Source organism: Mixophyes fleayi, chromosome 8 (assembly GCF_038048845.1).
Source record: "Mixophyes fleayi isolate aMixFle1 chromosome 8, aMixFle1.hap1, whole genome shotgun sequence".
Lineage (NCBI taxonomy): Eukaryota > Metazoa > Chordata > Amphibia > Anura > Limnodynastidae > Mixophyes > Mixophyes fleayi.
In genome coordinates this window covers 92,813,767-92,833,872 of record NC_134409.1, presented here as the reverse complement: position 1 = coordinate 92,833,872, position 20,106 = coordinate 92,813,767, and the positions used below count along the sequence as shown (strand labels likewise).

Below are 20,106 nucleotides of genomic sequence, written 5' to 3'. Positions count from 1 at the left end.
CTATTTATTGGGGATAAAGTGCGCTCCAGAATTATTTTTCATATTTTTTTTATTTATATTTTTAATACGCATGCCTAATTTTATGTAGAGCCTTCTCATGCCGCCAAAACAGCTCTGACCCCTCGAGAAATGGATTACACAGGAACTCTGAAGGTGTCCGGTGGTATCTGGCACCAAGACATTACAAGCAGATACTTAAGTCCTGCAAGTTGCTCAGACTTCTTTTTCCAGCACATCCCACAGATGCTTGATCAGATTGAGATCTGGGGAATTTGGACGCCATGTCAACACTTTGAACTCTGTTATGTTCCTCAAATCATGCAGTGGGGCAGAGCGTATTATCCTACTGAAAGAGGTCACTCAGGGAATACAGTTGCCATGAAGGGGTGTACTTTGTCTGCAACAATGTTTAGGAGGTGGTATGTGTCAAAATAACATCCACATGAATGCCAGGACCCAAGGTTTCCCAGAAGAATATTGCCCAGAGCATCACATATGCCTCCGCCAGCTTGCCTTCTTCCCATGGTGCATTCTGGTGCCATCTCTTCCCCAGGTAAACGACGCACACGCACCTGGCTGTCCACATGATGTAAAATAAAATGTGGTTCATTAGACCAGGCCACCTTCTTCCATTTCTCTATGGCCCAGTTCTGGTGCTCATGTGCCCATTGTAGACACTTTTGGTAGGAGTCAGCATGGGCACTTTCACAAGTCAAGATACGATGCACCGTGTGTTCGAACACCTCTCGGTCATAGCCAGCATTAACTTTTTCAGCAATTTGTGCTACAGTAGGTCTTATGTGGGATTGTATCAGATGGGCTAGTCTTCGCTCCCCATGCACATCAGTGAACCTTGGGCGTCTATGCCATGTCATCAGTTCACTAGTTGTCTTTCCTTGGACCACTTTTATTAGGTACTAACCACTGCATTCGGGGAACACCCCCGCAAGACCTGTTGTTTCGGAGACGCTCTGACCTAGTCATCTAACCATCACAATTTGGCCCAATTTTCCTGTTTTCAAAACATCAAATTCAAGAACCGCTTGTTCACTTTCTGCCTAATATATGCCACTGCTAGGCAGATGCCATTACAATGAGATAATCAATGTTATTCACTTTGCTTGTTGTGGCTGATCAGTGTATATATACACAGGACATCCATTTTTCATAGTGTTTAATTTGTAGTATGAGGCTTCAGAGTATTTTTGGAAACCTTTAGGAAGGGCAGGCAATAAAGTCACGGAGTCTGTGATGAACAGTACAGTCTGTGAATAAGCAGATTTTGCAGGAATAGGTGCCAAATGTGAAGCCCGTAAGTACGGAGTCAGTGGATCCAATTCTTCCGCCAATGGTTTCGCAGCCAGTGTGATAATGAGTGGGGACAGGGACCTTGCCTATCCCATTCGATATACCAAATTTTGAGGATAGTAACCCATTGCCAAAAATGTGACTAAGGGTATTTTGTATAGGGAAAGAATAGCTTGGATGAAGAAGCCTTTAAAACCAAACCTGGTAAGGACCATAGCCAAGAACATCCAATGCTGCATATCAGAGGCCTTCTCTGCGTCAAGGTATTACTAAAGGTTCAGATTTGGTAGTGTGATAAGCTACTATACTGAGCACCCTTCTCTATTATCAGGGGCCTATTCGTCCATCACAAAGCCCACCTAATACTGATTGATTAACCTAAGAATTGGGTTAAACTTGTTGACTAAATTTCTGGCAAAAAATAAAATCAGACTTCAGCAAGGCTATTGGTTGGTAGTTTGACAGATTCCAGGTTTTAAAGGAGATCCTAGTAGCACCTGATTTTATATAATTTGAATGTTACATAACATTTACAAATATTTAATGTTACCAACTTATAAAACGCAGACAATAACTAAGTTTGTAAAAAATATTTATTTACATACAATGTAACAATATTTCTCGCAAGCAAAGTATTACATCCCGATGTCCAGCATTTACCTGCTCAGAATTAAGAATCATATCAGAAGGGGGAGTGTGAATTTAGAATTCAGGGAATAATTACCAGCTGTTGAAGTCCTAATGTCAAGTTTCTGTATAGCCATTACCAAGCGCAATCCTGATGCCTGACTGTACTGCAGTTGCAACAACAAATGTACGGGTTTAAAAAAAGGATATCGGCACACATCCAAAAAAAAACAATAGGGTTTGCATTGCACAAAAACAGACATATCATTTGAGTTATTGCAACTACCAAAACTATTCTTCCTATATTGAAAGTCTGTCTTGCAGCTGGAGGAAATCTATACCAATACAAAAATATGTATTCTCAAAAAACAAAAACAAAATCAGCAAGGATACATTGTACTTGTAAATTAAAGCATTCATATCCAAATATAATAAAAATTCCTTTTATGGAGGCACAATCTAGTTTTAAAATTGCTAGATGTGCAACCAATCCAACTGAACATTTATTTTCTTTTTAAAAACATATTTAAACACAGTAACAATGTAAACTGTAGTAGATGAAGGACTAGTGTGCTGGGCAGAAATGGCTGCACAGCTCCTCTACTAAATTTTTATTCTCAAGAATGTAATTTGTAGAAAAAGAAAAAATAAGCAATAACGTTAGAGAAAATAAAAAAAAAGAAAAGAAAGCAGCAGACATAGAAACTTAAAAACACTGAGGTTTAAAACGGCTCTTTGGCGCCTGGGTATGGGCAGATTTATTAACTCAAAAAGGGGAAACCTAGATACCAAATACTGAAAATAATTTCTTTTAAATTAAGGCACAAAAGAAAGACAACTCACAGAAAAGTATAAAAAGGATAAAGAATAAAGCACAAGAAAATAGCTTGTTAATTACTATTAAACGCCACAAATAGTTAATTGTTGTTAGGTGTCAAAGTCCCCAGCCAGTGGGGATCAAATACAGGTTTTGTCTTCATGTAGAAACAAACAAAACACTGAATTCCTCTGTAATACTTGTCCTTTCTAAGAGCTACATTAACCAAGTATCTAGGCAACAAGTTCCCATACTATTTCAAATGAGATTATCCAACCATTCACCTCAGTAGGCCATCTTGCAGTTTTTCACCTAACTGCATTTCAGTGAAATGTCTTTGTCTACCGATTTGCGGACTGTCAAATTAGTGTAAGAAGGAAAAACTGCTTGATTCACAATCTGCAGAAAATTGTAGATTCAAAACTCTTGCCAGAAATGTAACCCATTTTTGTGACACCTGTCAAGTGCTGTACACGGTCTCCATTATGAAAACCAAATAGTTCCTCTAAAATAGTTTTCATGCATGAGGCCTGGACTACAAAATCAAGAGAGGAAGTAGTATAAAGCCTTTTCTCAATTTTTCTAACTGCTCTGAGTAGAAATAACATCTGTCGATTGTGGATCACAGAAAGGTCCAAAGCGTCCATAAACATCTTTCGCTCGAACAGCAAAATAATATTTGCTGCCAGAAACAAACTGTGTTAGAGTGCATGCCATGGGAAGTGGTAGTGCTTTCACTTCCCCAATCTTTTTCCACTGTGAAGGAGATGTTGCAGTTGGATCTTCATGATAAGCATACAGATGGTAACTGTCTACAACGGCACAGCTACGATCTACTTCCAATACGCTCCAAGAGAGAACAATTCCATTTTGGCTTTGTACTCTGGCCAGTTTCAGGTGAGGTTTTTGAGGAGCAGAAGTTGAGGCAGCTTCAGGAGGAAGGCGCTGAGGTTGTGGGGCCTCAGGAAGTGGTGCCGGGTGGATTGGCCTTGCTGGCTCCTACAAGAGAAGAAATATAATTAAAGTAAATTATATATATATATACACACACACACACATACACACACACACGTTAACCCGTGCATGATACTCATGCATTCTAGTCAAATCAAGCTACTTAAGGTGTTAAAAAGGTTCTTGTCGTGCATTTGGGCCATAGCCCAGGCCTCCTCAGGAGAAGAGCGTTACTTCCCGACACTAGCGCCCTTTTTGAACGTGGTTTTGTCCACATGTCACCACCTCATCATTCTTCTCCATCACCTCATCCTTCATTTTCATCGCCACATCTATCCAGGTGTCTATCCAGACACAGGGATCTCTCTCAGCGGTCCTGAGTATCACACTCCTCACTCTGTCACCCCCGGCAACCACCAACCACTCCCAACTGTCACTTCTCCTTCAAGAAATATATATATATTTTTTTTAAATCTTTATAAACACTTTTAACAATTAACAAATGAAAAACATCTTAGTGTGTGTGGGGAAAAAAATTCAGAAAGGGCTGAAATTTGGTATACTAAGAATTTAGTAGGTCAGTGTATAACTCCGCCCAGCAGGTGGTGCTGCAGCTTGGTTTTATTTTTTTCCACACACACACAGACTAACACATGCCACTAAGCATATACATGTATATATATATATATATATATATATATATATATATATATATATATATATATACACATACATATACACACACACTTTATTTTAACATTTATTCAACTCACATTTGATGCATTTTAAAGTATGTTTTAATGTTCAGCAGATACTTATATTTTAGCTTACTAACGAACTTGTCTGCAATAGAAAGAACTGAATGTTCTCATATGTACACTCACTTGAGGTGGGCGATGATGAACTGTAAGTTGTGGTCCAGTAGAACTTACAGGCATCCCATTATTTACTACATATGCAGTGGTTTGCGGCATTCTTACAGGTACTCCTGAAAGATTTCAGAAAAAGAAGAAAATTAGTTACAAATGTACAGTTTAGTAGTTACTTCATCTCTGAGTACACTGCTTAAGAATTGAAAAGAGGAAGTACTGTGCCAATAATACATAACAGTCAAAGCATTAAATTCCGGGGAGCAAATATAAGTTTCTGAAAGTAAAACTACATTAAAAACCAAACAAAAAAACAATAACTTTTCCAAATAAAGTTTAAAAAAACATAAAAACTTAAGTCTCTTACAGCTATTTTGGGACAGACACAGTGGGATGAGAAAGCCAGGAAGGATTAATAAGGACACAAATATCCAGCTGGTAAAATTTTGTTCAGTGGGTACCCTATTCTTCAGATATTAAGTCAGACCGATCCACCCTGCTAAAGTAAAGCTGTAACTTGCTGCCTTTCATAATAAAGATTATTAGCAAGCAATGCCACTTAACTTTATGTTGCTTGATGGTTGAAAAACACAACAGCTTATCTGCATTGCTAAGGAATGTGCCGGATGGCGAGACAATATTTTAGTGTTTAGGAGCTACATTTCATTGGCTAATATAGTCTACGTAGAATACAGATTCCTATATCATACACTGCATAGTAATCATATGACCACAAACTGTAATTCTCAGTTTTTTATAAATGTATGTAGATTGCGAGATTTACTGTTTCATCTTGCTAGCTACAAAATGCTGACGCATGTAAAAGGGAATATTTTTGCAGATTGCAGGGGTAACATTTTAACAGAGTAGAAAACTGGCATAGGGAATGGGTTTACGAGCTCAGATTACAATTATATTTTAAGAACACAGTAGTAACATGTTTGCTTAAATCTCCAACTCACAAAGAGAGATGTACTCTCCCCTTTTAATATTGCAACCATGGGCTGATGCTCTACATAGAAGTAAATATTACAGCAAGTTACTTCTGTGTGTATATAGTTGGTGTCCTCTTTGTAGAACTTTTGCACATGTCAAATTAGCTTTACTACAGTTTCAAACAGTTACTGCCACCAATACATAACGTTTAACTAAAAAAAGTTAGCTATAAACTTATGATAAGTCAATAAGAGACTTATCAGATAGACAAAAAAAGGCATTTCAGGAAATAAACACTGTATTGTAAGCACAGCATTTAATTTAAACACACAACATGAGTTGTTTTGCTTATTCTATTAGAAAGTACTTAATATTCACCAAGTTGTTTGTATAGTCTTACCTCCAGTTTGTGGACTAATCTGCCGTAGGTTCTGGCTTTGCATGGTAGTGTGGCGTATTGGTGTCTGCACAGGTACAGTGGGGAGGGTTGAAGTGTAAACCATGTGTGGGTTGTTTGGTGCTCGAGGAGCTGAAGCCCTTGTTGCTATTTGAGTCCCTGGTCGCTGCGTTATATTAACAGTTGTCTGAGCTGTAATAAAGAGTGAAACATTAAAGCTTTTGCCTTCCTCTTGTGTGTATTTTCAGCCTTACTATGTAGAAAAAATTATTAACAAGTTTCCTGGGTCTCCCCCAAAAACCTGAACTCACGTGAAATATATAATTTATTTATATCTATCTATCTCCATTTGTATTGGCGACTTGCTTTTATATGTATATAAAAACAAGTCACCAATACTAAAGGCTAACATGTGTTTTTGCATGTATAATTAAGTAAGGAAATATTGGAAAGTAGGGGTACTTTTTATCCTGTTTTCTAATAGCCACAAAATAAATCTTCCACACGGCTTCTATTACAGGAAGGTTCCATACGGTAGCTTAGTAGCGCTATATAAAATAGCTGATGATCAAACCCACGATAGTGCAAACTGTATATGAAAAGGCATATAAAAAGACTAGCTTCTGTGTATACACTTCATGAGCATTTATGGTTCTTATGCAGTACAAATGCACTTGATATGCTGACGTGTTTGAAAATGTGTTTATTTTTATATCAGTAGGGTTTTCATTTAAATGAATGGGTCATTAAAATAAATTGGAAAACTGTAGTAATAAAATATTTTAAAAATATCTCGTCTTTATTGAGCTAGTTGCACTCAACATACTCCCATAAAGATGAATGGTCTTTTTCAAGTGTGGGGATCTGCTTAGACCAATCCAAATTATAGATAGGTTGGCTAAGAAAACATACACAATACAAAGTTTTTCTTTTTACATGGTATTGTATATAATGCATTTATGTTATGTTAAGTGTTATGTGCATTAAACCACTAGGTGAAAACTTGTACTCTGTGGATGGAGCACCGTCACCCTGCAACACCTGTCCAGTAAGGAAAGAAATGCAACACTGTATGAAGGTGATCAGTCAGTACCATTACTTCGTGATCAATATTGACCTTCTTTTCTAGAACAATGGTTATACCCAAACCACGTCAGGAAAATATGCCCCACAACACTGCAAAACCACCAGAACCATTCACTGTTGGGAGACAAAGGCTCAGGGCTGCAAGCAGAGTTCTTTAGGATGGCACCCCAAATGCATTTGTCAAGACCATGGTGAAGGATGATTCATCTGATCACCTTCCTCCGCTGCTTAGCTGTCCATTGTCTGTGCTCTTTGCACTAATAAACTAGTAATGCTAGTCATAATTGTAGACAACCAGGGTAGTCCAGCATTTTAATACTAACCCTGACTGTGCTGGGATGTTATTTGGAAAATTAACACGCGAGCCGCATTGATGTGAAAGCCCTTGGTTTCAATATGCTTAGCGTCCCTCTGCAGGTAGACTTTAAACACTCAAGACTTGCAAACAATAAAACATTTGTGTATCAGAATCTTATATTACTAATAATATCTGAACATGAGGTTGTTTTGCACACTGAATACCTATCTACCGCAAAACAAGTTGACCTTATTCACTAAATTAATGCATTACTTTGATTCATTTCACTTCTAGAAGATTCTAAATTATTTTATTTCTCCAAAAGTTCTATATTGGTTGCCGTAAATCCTAACATCGATGATACCATCGGGTTATCTTGTTACCTGTTGGTAAAACATGTATTGTGGCCTGAGAAGGAAGGCCTGCAGGTGCAGATGTCTGCAGAGGCTGTGAAGGCAGTGCGGGCTGTGGAGCCTGTGCTTGACGAGCCACTGGTTGGGATGTCTGAACATTTCCTGACACAGCTGCAGAGTTGGTCCTTCTTGAGTCTAAAATAAAAATAAATTTAATTAAAAAAAAAATCAAAAACAAAACCTAAGTGTTTGGTAACTTGACAGGTATAAAAATTGCACTTATTCTTAAAAATAATTTAGCTTCATTCATTTGTAGTAAAAAGGCTGTTTTTGTTTTTTAAAATTTTTTGCACAAATAATTTACAAATACAATTTGTATTGACAAACCTACCACATCTGAACAATTATAAAGTGTGCTATACTACTACAGTAGCTAATTGCAAGAAAATAGACATTGAAACATTATCGCTGACTTATTAAGGCTCCACAAAATTCTGCATTGCTGTACAGTAGGAAAGTAGAGCATACATAACCTAGAATAAATTACACTATGTTAGATAGAAGTACAGAAAATGTAATTATAACAGCATGATGAAGCAAAAAACAGACAAATGCAAAATAGAGCATAAGATGTAATAAGCGAGGGGATAAGAGGTTAGAGAACTTGCAAGAGGTGATGTATGAGGAGACACAGATTGATAAAAAACGGTAGCATATAATCTAGAAAGGAGGGTGTTAAAAATATCAACTTCAAAATTGTATTTGTTACATGTACAGGTGAATCATTATGCTAATCATAGCTTTATGTTGCTCCTTTGCACAGGCTATAAAAAAAAAGGTGTTTGGGACGGCTTCCCATTTGGATAGTGACATTTTTGACCATCCAGATGTGGTGATGCCTCCACTTCATTCCTTAAGCCTGGCCATGACTCCCAAGTTTACATATTGGGAAATGGTGAACACTTATTACCACCTATATTTATACCGTGCTTGCATATTTCAAAGCTCTATACACTAAAAACCTTATTCAGGTATATCAGTACCTGCTTCAGCGAAGTTTAAATCTAAATTTCTCTACACACAAGAGCAGATTTTCTCAGAAGCCAATAAACCTAAAATTAAGTCTTTTTTTATTGTGGAATGATATCAGAGCACCTGGGAAAAACTCACATTAACATGGGTATAACCTATAAATTCCATGCACAGAAGGGGAATGGGTTTGGGAAGAGATGAGACTGCCAGGAATGAGTCATTTTCAGTTTCATGTCTGGGAAAGTGTGGCTTGCTTTGTAAATAATGCAACAAAAAAATAAATAAATTAATTTTTGTACTTTTTTTTTTTTACTTTTCTTAAACTCCATTGGGGAACACTGGAACCATAGGAGTCTATAAGTTACTGAAATGAGAGCTCCTCCTCCTCTGTGGGGGAGATTCAGTTCAGCGTGAGATGTCGCCGGAACATTTGCCGAGACACCTCCCGACCAATGTTATGTCTGGAATCTCCTCATTTTTCCTCACACTCTACAAATGAACAGATTCCTACTGTATTCACAGTCAATGTGCGCAGCTGAACATTGCACTCATGTCTACGCGCCACATTGCTGGCAACTGAATCTCTAAATATCTCTAATTAATTTTCCATCTCTGTCCCACTACATGAGAGAGGTAAATAAAGAGGGAGAGTGGGAAACAAGTACTTTTTCCTCAGCCAACTTATGTCGAAGGAAAAAACAAAGCAAAAACAAAAACAAAAAAACCCCACACACGACCAGAGTATTAAATGGGTGGGCATCCAGTGCCTTCAATTAAAGCCTTAAACGCAAGTAAACAGTTCCCTTTTTCTCATGCATCCTGTGGGGGTCACTGACAGCATGAGGGCTTCCAAAGCTGCTCCTATGGGATGGAATGATCTGAAGTTGCTATGCTCAGAGACCTTTGTTCAATACTAGAATCTTTGGAAGTGAATATATTGAACCTGTTAAACTTTGAGAATGTATGAACAGACTGCCAAGTAGCCACCAGATGTAGCTGCACCGCCAAGATCCCATGCCAACCGAGTGGAATGTGCTTTGAACTTTTCAGGAATGGGTTTATCTGCTCCAATACAAGCTTGCCGAATTATAGAAGCAATTCATCTAGCAATAGTTTTCTTGGTCACAGCCCAACCTCTCTTTTGCGCAACAAAGAGGACCAACAAGTCATCCGTCTTTTGGCTATCAGGAGTCCTAACAATGTCTGAAACGAGAAAATTAGGCCCAAATACTGACCAAAATGAGGCCTTCATCTAAGGCTACATTCACCCGGTACTCAGATGCCTCCCAGGTATAGTCAAACAAAGCCACCAATTCTGACCTTCGTTTGCCTGATTGTATGACTACAGAAGGCTGTTCTGACCACTTCCCAACTCGTTAACCCAGAACGAAGCCAAGATGGGTCTAATGGAGGTCCCAGCAACAAAGTACTTCAGTGTGCGTTCACATTTTCTATAATGTTTTAGACTGGCTGCATTAAGAATACAAATGGTTGGGGGCTTTAACAACTTCGTTGTAGGGGCATCCAATTCATATTTTCTCTATCCTATCCTGGAAAAGGATAACATGATTGTAATCTGTGACTTTGAACCTCTTTATAAGATTTGGCCTGCACTTAGTCAAGCATTTCATCTTTTAGTTGAGGAGAGGACAGAAAAGAAACTTGCGGGTTTACTCTTAAGGAGGAAGGCCTAGTGGCTGACAAAACAGACATATGGGAGTGTTGTGGAGATTGTCGGTCTAGCAGAAGAGATGGAGTCTAAAATACTCTCCAAAGGAGGAAAGCCTCACTATGCCTTGTACAGAGACTGGACCAGACTCTGGGCCCAAATCGACTCTGTGAAGATAGGGTGAGAAAGCTGATGAAAGGTACACAGGCTCAGATTCTGCACTTCAAACATTGAGGGGGTGGACTGAGGGAACACTTTTCTCGCTCAGCACCCTGCAGTAATTTGTAAGCTATGTGAGCTCTGCAATTAATTTGGCACCACCTGTGGGCAAACATAGCGGACAGGCCTCAGCCTCATATGATGCAGCAAAGGGTTTCCACCTCAGACTGCACACTAGGTAATTTGTTGTGACATTCAAATCATGTACAAGATTTCACCTCACCAGAAAAGGCTCTGGCATTACTCAGTTTGTCTGACATTACAGAAAGAAAAAAAAAAGAGAGAATAATGTGGACATTGGAAAGAATGAACTAAGACGCAAAATTAACAAAACTTTTGGCACAGAAGTGCATGATCATTTTGCCCATACATCTGAGAACTAATTATTCTTGCACTTTAGATTTAGTGATCCCTTGAAGATATAATCATGAAACATAACTATCCATGATTCAAAGTGAATATATTCTACAACTGATACAAACCGATACAGCTCTAAAGTTAAAAAGGTAAATTTTTCTTTAATGCTCACCTTGAAGAGACAGCTCAGCATCTTCATCATCCAGTGTAAGATCAATAACGCCAGCAGCAGCTTTTCCACCCTGAAAATAAAGCCCGTAAAGGTGACATGTAACAAAAGGGTATCAGTGTAGTGCACATGTTATAAGTACTTTCTGCTGAAATACTTCTGAAAGAAACTGGTATCCAACAAGAATTATATCTAGCAACAACTCCCTTTTCCACTAGCAACAAACAGATTGTGTATTTATGGACTAGAACTGAACAAGTGAAGTTTGGACGGCATTTCGGCTGCAATACGATCCAACGATTTAGCAATTGTGATCTGTGGTCATATACCTTCCTAATTCTTTACACAACACATGTGCTGTATTCCACGTGACAATATGCAGTTCACTTCTCAGTGAAAGTGGCCTTAATAACTGATCATAATCAAAACAAAGATCTATTACAATAAAGAAAAAATAAATTACCAACATTATTGATTGCTTTATTCTGTTTTTAGCAGCTGCTTAACTTTCTATTCAATTTCCTAACTCCTTCAGAATGCAAATACAGATTCTGTGACAGCTTTGATATGAGCGCAGACACTGGGCTACTCTAAAGGACAAACTTTAGACTCCAAAACAGTCCCCTCTCCTATCTGCAGACGGAACAAGACCAGGGACCTTATGTGTCTGCATGAGGTGTACTTTATAATAGCACCAGAAAATCAAAATGTAATTTTTTATTTAAAGGCTTCTTCCTAAAGAGTTCAAACTGCAGCACCAATACATAGATTTACAGTCATTGTCAAAAGTTTTGAGAATAACACAAGTATTGGTTTTCACAAAGTTTGTTGCTTCAGTGTTTTTAGACCTTTTTGTCAGATGTTGATATGGTATACTGAAGTAAAATTACGAGCATTTCATAAGTGTCAAAGGTTTTTATTGACAATTACATTAAGTTTATGCAAAGAGTCAATATTTGTAGTGTTGACCCTTCTTTTTGAAGACCTCTGCAATTCGCCTTGGCATGCTGTCAATCAACTTCTGGGCCACATACTGACTGATGGCCACCCATTCTTGCTTAATCAATGTTTGGAGTTTGTCAGAATTTGTGGGTTTTTGTTTGTCCACCGGCCTCTTGAGGATTGACCATAAATTCTCAATGGGATTAAGGTCTGGGGAGTTTCCTGGCCATGGACCCAAAATTTTAATGTTTTGATCCACTGAATGGTCTCAGGATGCTTTACTGTTGGCATGACACAGGACTGCTGGTAGCGCTCACCTTTCCTTCTCCAGACAAGCATTTTTTCAGATGCCCCAAACAATCTGAAAGAGGATTCAGAGAAAATTACTTACCCCAGTCCTCAGCAGTCAAAGCCCTGTACCTTTTGAAGAATATCAGTCTGTCCCTGATGTTTTTCCTGGAGAGAAGTGTCTTCTTGACACCAGGTCATACTTCATAAGTCTTCGCCTCACTGTATGTGCAGATGCACTCACACCTGCCTGCTGCCATTCCTGAATAAGCTCTGCACTGGTGGTGCCCCGAATCCTGCACCGGAATAAACTTTAGGAGACGGTCCCAGTGCTTGCTTGACATTCCTAGGTGCCCTGAAGCCTTCTTCAGAACTATTGACCCTCTATCCTTGAAGTTCTTGATGATTCGATAAATGGTTGATTTAGGTGCAATATTTACCAGCAATATCCTTGCCAGTGAAGCTCTTTTTGTGCAAAGCAATGATGACTGCACAGGTTTCCTTGCAAATAACCATGGTTAACAGAGGAAGAACAATGATTTCAAGCACCACCCTACTTTAAAAGCTTCTAGTCTGTTATTCTAACTCAATCAGCATGACAGAGTGATCTCCAGCCTTATTCTCGTCAACTCTCACCTGTGTTAACGAGATAATCACTGACCTAATGTTAGCTGGTCCTTTTGTGGCAGCAAACTTTGTGAAAAATAATATTTGTGTCATTCTCAAAACTTTTGGCCATGCCTGTATACTGCCCCTCTCTGTTCCATAGACTGGAATAGGGGAGGACAAAGAGCAAGCTCATAAGGCTGATAAGCCAAATATGTGGGTGGAGAAACTCTCCAGGACGGCTTCTGAATTTAATAAAATTATTTTCTATTAAGTTCTTTGGTCCTTCAAATAGTTTTTTTCTTGTGTTCATACTGATAGAGACTGCCGTTTACACTAGGTCTTGATGTTCAAGTGAATTGTGAGAATCTCCTAAATAACAGCTGTATTAATTGAGGCAATGGCTTCGACCTATTTGACAGTTAAATGACTGTTAAACAGAAGTGCTTGTTCCCTATACTAAGAAAGCAGTTCGAACTCGTGTAATCCACATGCTGCTTTACTTGTAGCAGTGTGTAAATATCTCAAAATTATGAAAGTTTTATACACCATATTGTAATTGCTGTAGCTTATTTTTGTCATATGCCCTCATCAACATTCTATGTAAATTTGAGCATCTTCCATGTAAAGCCTTTAACCAAAAACATTGCAAACAGTCTAACAAATGAATACCATAGTTTATAACTTGGAGAATTTTCATCAACACCAAGTCCTATTTTTACAAAATGTATGCTATTCCTTAAATAAAATCCAGAACATTTGACAGTTTTCACATGCAATTTTAAAATTGAGGAACCAAGTCTTCACATTTTCACGTAAAAATTAATTATGATACTTTTCAAACTTCACACTCCTCCACAGAGCAGATTTTCAACATCTTATCAAAAGGTTTCGCCCATATTTTTCACTATCCCTTTCATAGATATAGCAGTATGAATTAAGAGACTAATAACTGCACTACACAAAAGAGATATTTATGATTAATTTTAAAAAACATACCGATGCACTGCTTTCAGCGGCGCGCTTGCCTGCACCAGTCTCTGCTGTCTGTGTCCGGCTGGTTTGCAGTTCTGCAAATTAAGTAGAATATACTACACTGAAGTATAGCAGTAAAATAATAATGATAAGAACACCACATGTGTATTTCAATGAAAAACATGATTGCGAAAACCATTAACACTTTGTGATAGTGACTTGCCAGTACAATTCTCAGAATACCCAGTTTGTAAAACATTGACTGAGGAGGCTGCCACTAAATGTAAAATCCCATGACAACCACCCTTACAATGCATTAACATATTTTCAGAATGCAATATCTTAAATTTCCCCAACACTTCTTAGTTTCAATAAGACTTCATTAAGTGACAAATAAATCTACCTACCTGGTCTACTTCCAGAAGATGATTCAGTTGAGGATGTAATGTTAAATGCAGATACTGGCGTTTTTAACTGTGCTGTGTTCCGATTACTTGCTTGACTGTATATCCCAGAGGTTCCAACAGTTGGCAGTGATGGCCTGGATGATAAAGTAACTGAATGGGTTGTGGGAATAGCCTGTACAGTCAGAGTGGAAGCAATCGAACTGCCAGGAGAATTCCGCTGGATGCCTGGGCTTGGCATTGAAGGGCTATTGATTGCTTTGGTTACAGGTAGTGATACTGGTGTTTTTGTGAGACTGCCAACAGTGGTCTGATTTTGTACTGGGATGAACTCAACATTACCAGATTGTTTATTCGTCACCAATGTCCCAGTTGTGCCTTGTAGAAGCTGTGGTTGGGAAGGCATTGCAACTGGAACATGTAGAATGAAAGGTAAGGACGGAAGAGTTGGCTGGGTGCTGCTAGTAGACACTTGGCTGTTTCCAACAACGGTTGCAGTACTAGGTGCAGGTAGAACTGAAGTCATAATTGGAGCAGAAGTAACTGGTGGAACAGGTTTGGATTGACTGCTTAAAGTATTTTGAGATGCTCCAATACTTGAAGCATTAACTGTATAAACAAAAAAACAAAAACACATTTTTACCAAATACAACATACAGAACAATAATGAAAGCTCTTTAATTGCGTAAATGTGCTCACCATGGTATTATTATTTAAATGTAAAGCATCTGTGGCTTTTCAACAGATACAATACAAAAACTTTACATATCAATAAGTCCAACTTACTTTTCTGCTGAATTAGTTTCCAGTCAGGTGGTGCTCTTGTTTGAAGTGTAGTATTAACAGGGGGCTGGTTTACAGTCATCTGTGAGGTGTTTGATGTGCGAAGTGTTAAATTAGAAGGACTTGGGACAGAAGTTGAAGCTACAATATTAAAGAAAGAAAAAAGACAAGACATTAACAATAGGCACATGAATATCACAATGCAACAAAAGTGCACATAAGTGGGAGCAGACGTTTTGGTTTGCACAAATATTTCTAAATGCAATTAAAAACAAAATGTTACAATACTTGTCTTGAAGCAATGAAAAGTGCCCACATAAAAACATTTACTGTCACATGCAGTCTCTTACCAGCAGTGGATGACAGCACATTAGCTGTAGTAGTTTCTCCTACACTTCGTTTTGATTCTAACATTTGTCTCACAGTGCCAGCGGTCCTGTAGAAGAGTGCAGTTGTATTAAATTAGCAGGTATTGTTATGCAAAATATTTACAAAGGTTCAAAATATTTACAAAGATTCAATGGACCGAGCATAGGCCACAATCTCTGGGTTTCGTCACCAGGAATAAACAAGCATTTACAATAAAGGAAACAAAAAAAGAAAAGAAAAATTACATAAATGAGAAGGGTATGTCCTTAGAAACAAAACAAAAAAAATCACAACAAAGAATAATCAAAAGAAACCCGACATGTAGCTCCATGTTAAAATTTGATTTTCATTTTTTTTAAATTTATTTTGGGATGGCACTTTGTAAATTGTTTTAAGGACAATGATGAAATGTAACAGGTTATGATCCCTCTCCACACACCATTAGTAAGATGTCAAATAACTTTTGGACAAGCAAGTAAACATCTAAGCCATGAACATATTTCCTTCCATTTGGTTAAGTGACTTCATTGTGAACTTGTCTACCTGAACAAAACGGTTGAGGATTTTGAGGTTCAAAAGTGCCCAAAAGTTACAGTTTGGTCTTTGGACCAAAATCAGTTTGAAGTAGAATCCCATCACCCTGAGACCTGCTGACACTGGGGATATAACCCTGATCACAATTTGAATTTCCACTCAGAGAGCCTGGCATTTTACCATTTCCATAAGGAAACAGTCAGTGAAGAAATGTATGGGTGGTGTTCTGACATATATTCTTGATCCATGATGCTCCTGAGCCAGGAATCTGAAGTGGAGCTGAACCACTGACCCGGGCAGAGCAACAGATGGGATCCCACCATAGCTGCCACTAGTTGGTCTCAATGCCCTTCATGTGGACAAATTGTCTGAGGGCTCAGTCACAGTTTTCTTTGGCTGTCCAGGCCTGCCTTCTCCAATGTTGCTCTCCCCCAGGGGCAGAGGATGGCTGTCTTGGCAGCAGACTCCTTTTCCAGCAGCACAAAAGGGAGCAAAATACTGGAGAAAATACTCAAGTCAGACTGTCCTCAGAATGGAAATAAGGCAGAACCCTGATGCTTCCAGGACCTCACCCCTGAAGAGTTCTCCAGAACACTCTCTAAGAAAGAGGAAACTTTAACCAAACCCTGCACTGACATCACTGACCTAGCCAAGTCTTGAGCCCAAACCTGCTTGTCTAGTAACATTGCATGACCTCTGGCTGAGAACTCATAGCAGACTGGAGTCATTTATGGAAAATTCAGTGAAGGAGGTAGGAGGTCCCTTGACCAACACCCTTAGGATGTGCAGTAGTAATGAATTCCCTTGCAGGATGGGAATATAGGCGAGGGACATGATTTAAACAGCTTACAGATATTTAAAGTGCCAAAATCCTAATGGAAGCTCTATATCCCTATGGTACCAGGTGCCACCCAATTTGATGAATGATGAAAACCATTATAAATTTTTGAATCATCTAGGGACCGGCCAGATGAGATAATATACTAGTTGTCCAGCATAGCATTTTAATTTGGGAAACTTCTTGAACATAGATGTGGACATTAAATAGTCTGGGCTGCATAAAAATCATCATCTATTTATATAGCGCCACTAATTCCGCAGCGCTGTAGAGAACTCACTCAAATATAAAGTTGTCAAATAAACCTTGACATGTGGTTACATGAGTAAGGATTCTAGTATACTAATACATCATTCTATCAATACTTTACAGTAAATGTACAGTTTTATAGAAGAAATAATTACAAACTGCACAGTTGCTTTTCAGCTTACCTGTAGGTCATGGAGCTTGTACTTTGAGCAGGATCACCTACTGCAGACTTCTCAGGTGAAGCAGGCTGGGTGACTGTGGTTTGCTTTATTAAATATAGAATAAAGTTAATATTCAACAGTACTGAATATTTAAATCAGTTCTTCACAAAAATGTAAATTATTCCAATACCTTATTTTTCATGACCTTATCAATGTTTTCCCAGCGCAGAAGTTCAAAAATTTTCACTAGGCTGATCATACTAATGGTCATTAAAAATGAAGCCTAACAATATTATATTATCAGTTGGTCTATAAATTAAATACTTTCCTAAGGTACCTCTTCACAATTTGATGCATTGTGCCCTGAAACTTTATTTAAAAGAAAAACTAGTTCAACATGCATATTTAATAAACATTCTTCTATCTAGTTACGTATATCTTCCTTTTTAGCTGCATGTAAAATATCTTCAGTTGTTCCCTAGTCAGCCGTGGCTTCCCAATTATTTCTAGCACGAAGGCAAGGAGACCCATATAATATAATGTTTTTTTTCATAGTATTCATATCGTCAAGACAGTCTATGTCTAGTGCAATACAGATTTTTCTATTTTAAAATAAAACCCAGCCATTACCTCAGGTCTCTTTTTAAGGTCTTCCTTTGCTGCCCCAAAGCGTTTTGTCAGCCGAGTTATTTTAGCCTAAAATAAATAAAAATAAATAAATGTAACAATGTACAACCCCCCCTTCCCCCGAAAAACCTGCAGACATGATGCATAAAACCAATGTAGTGCATATAGTGCACACTTCTGTGCATATACATGAGTATTACCTGCATGGAATGCAGAACAGTCTCGTGTTTTTTGCACTCAATTTTTTCCACTCGTGTTTTCAGATCAGCTATTGCTTTGTCAAAGTCTATACACTGCAAGGCACTGAGCTTTTCTTCAAACATCTTCTGGATCACCTGAGAAGAAACATCAACTTTTGTTGTATTTTGTAAATACATTTAGAGTAATCTTTAATGTATAACATATTGCTAAATCTACATATTTTTATAAAATTTGCTGTTCCTAGGGCCTAGGCTACGCCTTGATTTGTCCTTCCAGTTGTTTCATGAATGTCTTATCTTTGTCACAACAGTCTGCAGTGCCACAATCAGAATGATAAAGCATATAAAACCCAAACATTAAAACAGAACAAGTACAGACAAGGTTGATAAAAAAAAAGTACAAAAGTGAGGCAGGGTTATGAGGGCCCTGCTGCCGAGAGCTTACAGTCCTAATCATTTGATTTTGTTTCTGTATTTGTAAAAATGCACTCTTCAAAAGTGGCTGAGCACCTCTGAAAAAAACCTTCTAATGTTCTTCCTAACCTGTAGTGGGGACCTTCTGGGTGCTGAAGCATGCAGTGAGGGAGAATTGAAAACATCAAACACAGCTGTGGAGGAAACTCCTGATCAGCAGTATTAAACAGTACTAGACAAATTCAGTCCTCCCACTCTTTGATGGGCAGCGCAGCATGCTGCCAGGTATAGGTAACTAGGAGTAAGGAAAGGTTTCAAAAGGAGGGACCACACCTATTTGCAAAACTGTGCATGTAGATAAAGGGTTGTCCCACACTCATAAATCCCGCAAAAACAAAACCAGTAAAAACAATAATTGAACAGTGAATTTTCACAAGGGTCACAGACATGCCTATTATCATTTAACTATACAACACACTTCATGACCCTTTTCAAATAATGACCATATGTTGCTTCTTGTCAACCCTTCATTTTGTAATGTAAAAAGGCAACTCAAACCTATGTGAAGAAAAGCTCAGAGTATGATGAGTGACCACACAATTATAGTGGTAAACTGACACGACATGAAAAATATATATATATTTTATTCAAGAAAAAAAAAAGATATATTAAGGGATTACATTGTGATTTAGCATACATTTCTTCATAGTTTAACAAAACATACCTTCTGCAGTTTCTTGTTTAGGTCATCCCCTGCTGTAATCTTAACCTGTAGCTCTGCTTCATACTCTTCACCTTCAAAACGTCTCCGCTTGGAGCTCTGGCTGTCCAAGTCCTCAGATTTAGAACGCTTCCGGCGGGATATTTCACCTGTAGAGATAAGCATGCATTGAATATTAACACAATTTAGAATGTGCCGTTTAACATAGACACCATAGGAAAAAAACCTTACTTTTCTCTGCTTGTGGTTCATCTACATTTTCTGTTTTTCCCTGTTCTTTATCTTTTTCTTCTGGCTCTTCTGTAATAACCTTAGCTGCATCTACAACAGGGGGAAATAGAATTATCCTCCACTCCTCCCACATTGCCTCAAAGGACACATTTAAAAGGAATAGTGAAGACAAACTTAAAAGGGGGGGGGGGGGGAACAAAAAAAAAAACCCCAACAATCACTGTAAAAGAGTTCTCAAACTATTTAAGGACAAATCCTTTTAACCAACAGTGCAGGGGCCATTTCTTGACCCCGACTTGAAGCTCCTAAAAAAGGTTATGTTTTGGGGATTTCCTCAATTATCCACAGACAATACCAATCAAACTGTATAGTCAATAATTATCCTACATGTTACTGCTATGTGATCCTTCCATTCTTTGACCGTCCCAGATCTTGGGGCATGGATCTTTTGATCACGCAAAACAAAGCTTTTCTGCAGTCTGCTTTAACACAGAGAGGAGCAAAAAGCACACAGCCTGGTATAGACCATCACACTGCGGCAAGGGGTGGGCTCCATGATGTGGCAGTGGTGGGCGTCATGACAATCTCTATTGTATGTTGGTCACAAGAATGTAGACGAATACTCAGATGGGGCTGGTAGATGTTGTATTGGATTCTAGCTCTATGACAATGT

General features: G+C 38.3%; 1 protein-coding gene across 3 annotated transcripts in view; it reads right to left on the bottom strand.

Annotated features, from left to right (window-relative positions):
• Positions 1-1,883: 1,883 nt before the first annotated feature.
• Positions 1,884-20,106, bottom strand: part of ATF7IP (activating transcription factor 7 interacting protein) — a 53,016-nt gene continuing 34,793 nt past the window's right edge. For all 3 annotated transcript variants that reach the window (XM_075182878.1, XM_075182879.1, XM_075182880.1), the window contains exons 3-16: positions 19,434-19,523; positions 19,206-19,351; positions 18,068-18,202; positions 17,871-17,936; positions 17,262-17,344; positions 15,440-15,525; positions 15,093-15,230; positions 14,310-14,915; positions 13,927-13,997; positions 11,095-11,164; positions 7,676-7,840; positions 5,912-6,100; positions 4,591-4,694; positions 1,884-3,751 (exon numbers count right to left, since the gene is read on the bottom strand). In XM_075182878.1, the coding sequence (XP_075038979.1) occupies positions 3,335-3,751; positions 4,591-4,694; positions 5,912-6,100; positions 7,676-7,840; positions 11,095-11,164; positions 13,927-13,997; positions 14,310-14,915; positions 15,093-15,230; positions 15,440-15,525; positions 17,262-17,344; positions 17,871-17,936; positions 18,068-18,202; positions 19,206-19,351; positions 19,434-19,523 (2,366 nt within the window). In that variant the 3' untranslated portion in view covers positions 1,884-3,334. The remainder of the gene's footprint in view (positions 3,752-4,590; positions 4,695-5,911; positions 6,101-7,675; positions 7,841-11,094; positions 11,165-13,926; positions 13,998-14,309; positions 14,916-15,092; positions 15,231-15,439; positions 15,526-17,261; positions 17,345-17,870; positions 17,937-18,067; positions 18,203-19,205; positions 19,352-19,433; positions 19,524-20,106) is intronic.